This window comes from Nicrophorus vespilloides, unplaced genomic scaffold (genome assembly GCF_001412225.1).
Source record: "Nicrophorus vespilloides isolate i.1.1-1 unplaced genomic scaffold, Nicve_v1.0, whole genome shotgun sequence".
Classification (NCBI taxonomy): Eukaryota; Metazoa; Arthropoda; class Insecta; order Coleoptera; family Silphidae; genus Nicrophorus; species Nicrophorus vespilloides.
Window position 1 is genome coordinate 15,508 of NW_017096517.1, and position 9,238 is coordinate 24,745.

At 41.2% G+C, this 9,238-nt stretch overlaps 1 protein-coding gene across 3 annotated transcripts in view; it reads left to right on the forward strand.

The window, feature by feature from the left end:
• The window catches only part of LOC108557322 (centaurin-gamma-1A), a 9,793-nt gene extending 836 nt beyond the window's left edge, over positions 1 to 8,957 (forward strand). Inside the window, exons 2-11 of one of the 3 annotated variants that reach the window (XM_017913792.1) lie at positions 3,888 to 4,120; positions 5,414 to 5,555; positions 5,645 to 5,779; positions 5,923 to 6,131; positions 6,207 to 6,888; positions 6,951 to 7,163; positions 7,229 to 7,471; positions 7,539 to 7,656; positions 7,715 to 8,072; positions 8,143 to 8,957. In XM_017913792.1, the coding sequence (XP_017769281.1) occupies positions 3,888 to 4,120; positions 5,414 to 5,555; positions 5,645 to 5,779; positions 5,923 to 6,131; positions 6,207 to 6,888; positions 6,951 to 7,163; positions 7,229 to 7,471; positions 7,539 to 7,656; positions 7,715 to 8,072; positions 8,143 to 8,421 (2,612 nt within the window). In that variant the 3' untranslated portion in view covers positions 8,422 to 8,957. Of the gene's footprint in view, positions 1 to 3,887; positions 4,121 to 4,691; positions 4,727 to 5,413; positions 5,556 to 5,644; positions 5,780 to 5,922; positions 6,132 to 6,206; positions 6,889 to 6,950; positions 7,164 to 7,228; positions 7,472 to 7,538; positions 7,657 to 7,714; positions 8,073 to 8,142 lie in introns of those variants that run through there. The other 2 variants (XM_017913793.1, XM_017913794.1) reach the window with 2 other exon arrangements.
• Positions 8,958 to 9,238: the final 281 nt, after the last annotated feature.

The following is a 9,238-nucleotide window of genomic DNA, read 5'->3' on the forward strand; positions in this document are numbered from 1 at the left end:
CCTCGACCTTGTAGTTAGTTGTATTTCGATATTGAAAGTGAGTGGGCCTTGAATTCGGACCGCAATTGTTTGTTCTTCTCCATCTTAAATTACTCCCCCTCGATGGTAACTTGATCACATCGGTCCGGTTAATGCGTGTTGGTTGTTTGTTTTTTTTTTAATAGAATATCCTTTCATCCGACTTCCAGTAAAACGGAAGTCGGATATGCTAAGTGTTCGGTTTCTGCGATCGGGTTACCATTGCGTGAAACACTTTCCGGTCATAAGTCGTTTCACAAAAAAAAATTAAATTATACAAACCATCGACGAAGAAAAAACTACCACTCAGTTCCCATGCTTTATAATGTTTACAGGAACAATGTCATTGATCTCCTGTTTGTTTACGTCTTTCCCAGATAGCAGGTTGCGCAGCATCTTTAACAGATTTTTCTTCCGTCTGCGGGAATCCTAATCGAATTTTAGATTTTTCCATTCATAACTCGACCAGCTGCCTGGTATAAAAGAAAATCCTTTTTTTTCTTAACAAAAGCCCACGAAAACATCGCTCGAAAAGTTTCAATATTTTTGCGATTGATGCAATATTTGCTCTGGATAAACATTAGCTCTACCATATTTGCTCTACTCCCCATATTTTTTTTTTAATATTTCGTGTAATAAATAACTGAATTTTTTTTTTGTAGCCCTGTTTGCGCAGCTAATACACAACACACCATAATTATCTTTTTGAACCCTTCCGCAGTTGAAATTAATGATCCAAGCAACAATAACAAACAACAACACGGTCGTAAAATAATTGCCGTATTCGTTACGTGCGAGGGCTTTTTGCCCTTTTCGAAAACGAAAAAAAAAAGTGTGACATTATATCATATAGTTTCGAGTTAATTTGTCAAAAAAAAATAAATTTCACGCCACGACGATTTTTATTGTTTAACAAAAAAAATATTAGATTTACTAATAGTTGTTTTTTTTTTTCAATTTTGTAACGTAAACCTTGGCTACTATTAGAAATCCATTAGGGTTTTTTTTTTTGAATTTATGTGGGTAAAGTGTAAAATATTCACCCCTCGTCCCATGAATATGTATCGGTTAAGGATTTATTTTCAGGAATCCCATTGTCCGAGCATATTTCAGTTTTTCTTGAATACAGAATCCCACGCAAAAGGGCGCCAATATCGTTGTTCAATGATCATTTCGTATAAATCAGAGGTTTGTTAGCAGCAGATAGAAAATGGCAATTGAATATGAAAATGGGGAGAGAGAAAGATTCCTTCCCTTAATATTATTACATCTGACCCCTCCTGCTTGATAGGAAGTCGTAAGTCTCAGTCTTCTCGTTGTTATAAAGGACATAAATTATTCCCATAACAATGACTTCTTCCGAATTGGAACACCTTTTTTTTTTGGTTCGTACTAATAGGTAGGCGCGTTTTTACGTAATTCACGTATTTGGGAATCTCTCAATTTCTGTTTTTTTTTTTTTGGTTAGGGTACATTTTTACGTAATTTATGAATTTTGTAAATCTTTCAATTTCATTTATCTGAAAAGGCGAGTCTCAGTCTTCTCGTTGTTATAAAAGACATAAATTATTCCCGTAACAATGACTTGTTCAGAATTGGAACACCTTTTTTTTGCGCGTTTTTACGTAATTCACGTATTTGGGAATCTCTCAATTTCTGTTTTTTGTTAAGGGTACATTTTTACGTCATTTATCTGAAAATGCGAATGTTTATATTTCTGTTTAATCTGTATCTGTTAATTTTAACGCTTTCATATGTTAATTGATTGTAAATATTGTTGTGCGGTTTAATCCTTTTTATTTTTTTCATTCATTCACTTCTGAATCGGTGGTGTTTGGAAAGGGACCGGTCGTAAGTATTGTTGTGAGATCCTAATCCGTTTTGATAAAGGGCCGTCGATAATTTCCCTTCCGTTGACAATGCGCAGCTCCGTTGACTCCCGGTTCCGGAATCATTGTTTATGGTGTAGATTAGATGAGGAATTGCGAGGGATAAACGATACTCGAAGTGTAGATAAATTAAAGGGATTGATCCTGATTGTTATGGTGATTTCGGACGCGGATTTCGGTTACGGTTATTAAAGCTGATTAGAGGCTCTGAAGAGTGAGTTTTGAGAGAGAAAAAGAGAGAGTTTGGTCTTTGATCCTGGATATTTGCGGTGGAGGCAGGTGCAGCTTCCTATACTATTAACAGCTGGTGCCCGGAGACGGAAACGTTTCCGTCTCCGGGCGATCCTCCTTCTCGTGCTCCACCTATGTTTGGCTTTCTTTCAGAAGGTTGCACCTCCTGGTGTTTGTCTGTAATATGCGTGATCCGCATTTATTCTCCCCGAGCGTCGCGCGTAACTCATAATTATTTCGAGCACGTGGTTTATCTTGTTGTTGCTGCTGCGTTTTACCAGCAAACAGCCTTTTGTTCGCAGAAGAATGTGGAATCTTATTACCGCCGCTCAGCGCGCGATACGCTTTAATACGTGCGATTTAATTTTAGGCGTTATGGAAAAGGGCTTACATGCGTATATACAACCCTTCCTTTCCCACTGCGAGAAAAAGGTAATTTAAATTAATTTACCTCTTACTACCTGCGAAAGTAATTTATTTTGGGGCCACCTCCTCGAGTTGTTTTAGCTTGACTGCACCTAGTCATAGGTGACTGGATGTAGCAGCACCCCAAGGGTCAAAAGACTCTGAGCGCATATCTTTCGCCGTTTTTTTTTTCTTTCCCTTTGATGGATTGCTTCCAAGCACCATCTGCCCACCTATTATGCGATTTTAAGTCGCAATCTCTGGAAACCCCTTTTTTTCCACACTCAGGACATCTTCATTTTCAACGAGAGAGGACATCTGTCAATTGGCTTCTTCTACATAAGAGAAGATGCCTTTAAGCTTTTTTTTTTCTTCCAATCCTCATCATGTTTAGCTTATCGGAAATTGGAGCGTAGGTTGTCTTCTGGGACAATGGGGTGCCCGTTTTGTTGCGGGCAGCTGTCTTCAGAGAGAGGTACAAGAGAGGACAAGTGGAGCATAACTAAGCAACAAATCGCCGATTGTGCGCTTCTATCTATCTATCCGTCTCGCTTCTTCCATCTGCCCCAGTTTTCGTCCACCGAAAAATTGTTGGAATAGAAACGAACGGTATCGTCGTTAATTTGATTTCACGAAATCCTGTCACGTACAGAGGAGAGGAGAGCTTCGATTTTCTGGGCCAAAAGGAAGTCCATCGCCGCGCTATCAACGTTATGTAATTTCGGTTTTAGAAGTCTGTTATTACGCGGATAACATCTCTTCGCGGAGGAGACCATCTGCTACCGCTGTTGGTACAACTAAGTACGCTTACTTACGGCGCAGTGCATAACATTTAGATCTTGTCTTGAATGCGCTTAGTAACGGTTGTAATTTTCGTTTTCCTCTTTGCCTCGCGCTCGACGTTAAACTTCTTGCAAAGGCAATCCACTTTTTTTTTCTCTCGTTTCCTTTAATTCACACCTCGTACGGGAATTGATTTCCATTCGCATCTGATTGATACAATAATCTCCTTTTGACTCATGCATATTACAAACATTTGTTTTTAAACAATAAACCTTGCAATTGATTACATTATAAATACAAGTATTATCGTTATTGAAGAAATAATCAAAAGTGAGTAAGAGTGAAATGATTGAAAGTACAATAGAAATTCACATCGAATTAAAAAAACAATTAACAGATGATTTATTAATATGAAAACTTTAACAATTGTTGTAATTCTTGAAATGATTGTAGTTGGAAATGTTGTTTATTTAGGAATGGTTTCCTCGTATATCGATTTTGTTAAATATTTGATCAAATTACCATTACTTATATGTTTCTTTTTTTCTGTGCGTGTTTCAGACTCTTTTGTGAATAGTCAGGAATGGACGTTATCCCGATCTGTGCCGGACGTGAGGCTGGGAATAGTGGGTTCCCTGTCCTCTGGGAAGTCCGCCCTGGTGCATAGGTACCTCACCGGTTCCTACATGCAGGAGGAGTCCCCAGAGGGTGGCAGGTTCAAGAAGGAGATCCTGGTAGATAACCAGAGCTATCTGCTGCTGATTAGGGACGAGGGTGGAACCCCGGAATTGCAGGTAAGCAATCCATTTCTTTAAATCGTCGCGTGTTCATGCCCATTAAAAAGATAATTCTCGTGCTTTGGTGGAGGTGCGTAAATGTAAATGAATCGCGTGTTAAGGCGTCGCGACACTCGTTATCATCCCTACGTTGTGCTGGATTCAGTGGCGCCCACGCACTATGTATGGGGGAGATCCGAAGGACGAAAACAACGTCGTAGCATGTTTATTGCTCTTTCGATGCGATCTCCTCTCCCTCGTATTACGAGCAGACAATGAACCCTCCCTCGAAAATGCACCCTAAATATAGATGGTTTGAAAACAAAGTCGTTTCTCTATTTCTGGAATTATATTGATTGCATTGCCATGTACGAATGCATTACTATTGTTTTTTGTTTCGTGGATTGCTTTATATTTTGTTGTATCCATCGATGTTTGTGTGTGTTGTCTGGTTGTGCGTCGTTCTGGGAGGGTTTTTGTGCATCGATTGCAAAATGGAAAGAGAGGAGAAGCGTCGCGACGCGCGAAGGGCCGACGTAGGGAGAGATGGATAAGTGGCGTCGCGGCGCGCCGCTCTCGGAGCCAGTGCATTTCCCGCCGTTGTAACGGCTAGCACGCACCTACGTAAGCTCCTGCAATTTCCTTATAGCCTTCGTTCTTCTCTGTGTGTGCGTCTTTTCTTTACGTATAATAAATATACAAGGGGTGGTTGCAAATAATCCAGTTTCATTTTGACGCGCTTCACCCCTCGTGCATGCACCGTATAAATCTTTCTCTTTTTTTAATTTGGGGACTGACTGCTACTGCTACCCCTCGGGTTTCTTAGGTAGAGCGGGTTTCTGGTTTATTCGAAACGTTTCTTCTTACTTCGTTCGGTCGCGTTTCCATTACCAAAGTTTTTCCATTCTAATTTCGCTCGCAACAATAAAAGGTATATAAGTATGCATTTTGCAAACTCGATACTTCCTTCGAATCTAGGTGTTTTTCAAATACAAAAGAAGTCCATTTGATATCGCCGCTCGGTGTAACGCGAAACGCACGCCACGATGATAACTCACTTTGCTTCTCTTTTGCCTTACGACCACTTTCTACGCTTTCCAACTTTCACGTCAGCTTTGATAAATAAACCTTTTGGAAAAAGCGAATTATCATCGATTTCAATCGCACTGCATACGTAGACTTAATTAACGTTGATTGTCACGTACAGCGTTTCCGTTTTAATCGAATCAACCGGAGCCTGCATGCAATTAAACTCAATTCATACCTGATTTTCGTATGTTTTTTTTTACTTATTTTGTTATTAATTTTCAGTTTACTGCCTGGGTGGACGCGGTCATCTTCGTGTTCAGTTTGGAGAACGAGAACTCCTTTAACGCGATCTACAACTACTACACGAAGATGTCTCACTACAGGAACGTAGCCGAGATACCTTTAATTCTGGTCGGCACTCAAGGTAAATTCTAAAGCTTTTCTATAGAGATGATATTTATATTTATATTGATGTTATTTCATCCTTCCTCTCTAATCGATATTTATTTTCAGATGCGATCAGCGAGAACAATCCGCGGGTCATAGACGAGTCTCGGGCTCGCAAATTGGCCAACGACCTGAAGAGGTGTTCGTATTACGAAACCTGCGCCACATATGGTCTGAACGTCGAGCGGGTCTTTCAAGACGGTGAGTGCATGAGTCATTTGGACACCCACTCCTCCGGCTATGCTGGAATCGAAAATCCAATTTGATAATAACCACTACACAAATACAAAAAAATTGCATGTGGGTTGTCGCACAGTAATAACGAGATTATTTTTGGTTCACAGCTTGCCAGAAGATCGTGCAGCAGAGGTTGTCCACGTCCGCCACCTGCTTGACCCCAACTAATTCGAGGCCCTCGACGCCGAATTTCCATCCTCCCGGTGGTCCTCTAACAGTTCCCAGACATTTGACCACCAGCAACAACGGATTCTCGACGCAACAACAGAATCCGAACCATATGTCACCTAGTCACAATCACACTTTATCTCACAAGGTATGTAGCATCCTGACTGACAACAGGAACCTTATCTCATTCCGGTGTTTATTATTGTTGTTGTTATCGTTTCAGGATTCGATGGCGTTATCGCAAATGGGTGGAAGGCAAGTGCACACATTGTCCGCTTCCAGCCATCATCTTCATAGGCAGTCCGAGAAGCACGACGGTATGCTGAGGTGCGACGAAAAGTGGAACTCGTCCTCTTCGACGCTCGGCAGTCACGGCTCTTCGCAGGCCCTCCTCATCCAAACCATTCCGACTGAGAACAACAACGTGGCGAAATTCGCCGCTCCCCATCCTTTGGACAACACGCAGCAGCAGCAGCAGCCTGCACAGATCTCCAAGGACAAGGACCTGCCGACGCCCAGCTCGACGCCGACGACGTCTCGCAAAAGTCGGCGACGCTCCAACCTGTTCACGCCTTCAAAGAAGGCCGACGACAAGCTGAAGAACGGCGGCGACATAGGCGTCGGCAGGGCCATCCCCCTGAAGCAGGGCTACCTCTACAAGAGGAGCAGCAAGCCTTTAAACAAGGAGTGGAAGAAGAAGTACGTAACGCTGTGCGACGACGGCCGTCTCACCTACCATCCCAGCTTGCACGATTACATGGACGACGTCCACGGAAAAGAGATCTCATTGCAGTATGTTACCGTTAAAGTACCAGGACAGAAACCCAGAGGATCTAAAAGCATTATCACCGTTGCCCCTACCAATGGTCACACTATTAACGAAGGTATTGGAGGTCTTTCCATTGGTAATACATTGTTACTACTCTCACAAGGATAACATTATTAATTCAAACGATTTTACTTTTAGGCTCGAAGGATAAACGCTTAACGGAAAAGGTGTTGCTGACCGCTTTCGAAATGTCCAAAGATTCAGGCAAATGCAGTCAGGTCAGCGGCGATGAAGGAATGTTCAACAGCAATTCCTTCTTGAATGGAGACAGCCTCAAAACAGAAACGCCCAACGTCAAGAAAAGGCACAGGCGTATGAAGAGCAGTGGCGTCAAAAATGCAGAAAACGATGGTAAGTAACAATATTTTTAGTCTAAATATAGTTACAAATCTAATACTGATGTGTTCTTTTGTTAGACGGAGACGGTTACGAGTTCTACATAGTTTCGTTGGATAATAAGCAATGGAACTTTGAAGCAACGAGTTCGGAGGAACGTGACGAATGGGTTACCGCTATTGAGCAGCAGATTCTCAATTCGCTGCAGCTGAATGAATCCTCGAAGGCGAAGAAGCAGAACAATCCTTTGGAAGCGGAGACGATACAGACTATAAGGACGCGCGTGCCTGGCAACACCTACTGCGTGGATTGCGATGCTCCGAGTAAGTGATCATTAAGAAAATAAACATATATCGAAATATTGATATTAACAATTATCTCTTCCTTCAGATCCTGATTGGGCCAGTTTGAATTTGGGAGTCCTCATGTGCATCGAGTGCTCGGGTATTCATCGGAATCTTGGTTCGCACATATCCAAAGTTCGATCTTTGAATTTGGATGAATGGCCGTAAGTTGATTTATCTCAAATGATTTTCAAGTGATTTTAATTTGTGTTTTTGGTTTAGACCTGGTCATTTGAGTGTGATGTTGGCTGTGGGTAACAATCTGGCCAATTCGATTTTCGAGTACCGGACGCAGGGTGAGAGGAAGCCTGATCCTTCGTCGTCTAGGGAGGATAAAGAGCGATGGATACGCGCCAAATACGAGAACAAAGAGTTCCTGCCACCTCTGTGCAATATGATGTCTATAGAGCAGCAACTCATCGATTCGGTGTGCGCGTCCAACGTGAAGAGCATCGTGCAGATCCTGGCGCAGGCGACCACCGAGCAGGTCAACACGACGGTCGGACCACGCGACCTCCGCAGTCCCCTTCACCTGGCCTGCGCCATGGGCAACCTCGCCGTGGCTCAGCTCCTCATCTGGGTAAGTCTTTGAAAAACAAACCGCAACGAAGACAATTTACTAACTAAACTTCACCATCTGATCTTTGCAGCATAACGCGAACGTGAAAGCGATCGATCAGGACGGCAGGACGTGTCTGACGTACGCGAAGGCTGCCTACGGAATAGCAATTTCTAAGCAGCCCCAGCAAACTGGGAACAATAGTGCAAATAGCGATGCCTCTTTGGCGGCGTGCAAGAGCCTCATCGAGCTTCTGATCATCTCCGGTTGTCCGGAGACGACGTCCGTTCCCGGCAGCGGTACGCTGCCCCGGAGGAGAGGAAGCCAGGCCCTGCCGTCCTTCGAGAAGGTCACTTCTAGTGTAATTTAAGTACTCCGCAATACTAGCTGTTAATTTTTTTGTCGTACAGGTAAACAAGAATCATAATATGATAATTATAATTCTATATATATATATATTATATTCGATACATAAATATTGAAACAATCAGTAGTGGTTTTTAGACGAATGGTAACCTACTTCAATTATTGCTCTTTTTCGTTCTTCTCTCTTGATTATCTGAAGAAAACCCTCCCCTCCCGCCCTTGTTATTTCGAATGAAATCGTGAAAGCACACTCGATGTACTTATAAATATATATAAATATAGTTATTTATTGGATGTATCTCTTGCAAAAGTAATCACTAACTATGATGATGATGATGATGATGATAATGATGTTGATGATATATAAAAAAAAAATGATGTCAATTCCTGCACTGATTTATTTATAGTTGTAATAAATGACCACAGTGAGTATTAAGCGTAAGTGACTATATTATATACAAGTTTTATATATGTGTCTTCAATTACTCGTTCGAAGTTTTGTCATGATGTGATTTAATTTATTTATATATATATATTTTCCCTCCCTTATTTTTCATTTTTGTTTTTTGTTTTTTTTTAAATCGATTGTTTAACAAATTTATGATTTCCCTCCAATCAAATTACGTAAATTATTATTATTATATCTTGGCGTCGAATACAACAACAATTATACGAATTATTAGAAAAATTTTATATTTTATAAAACGCGAAATCCGATTCGCTTAGATTGTGTTGTTAATTATTATTATTACTATTATTATTATATATTTTTTCTTTTCGAAAGAGTCGAGCGGAGTTTCCAAAAAAAAAAACACAAAACA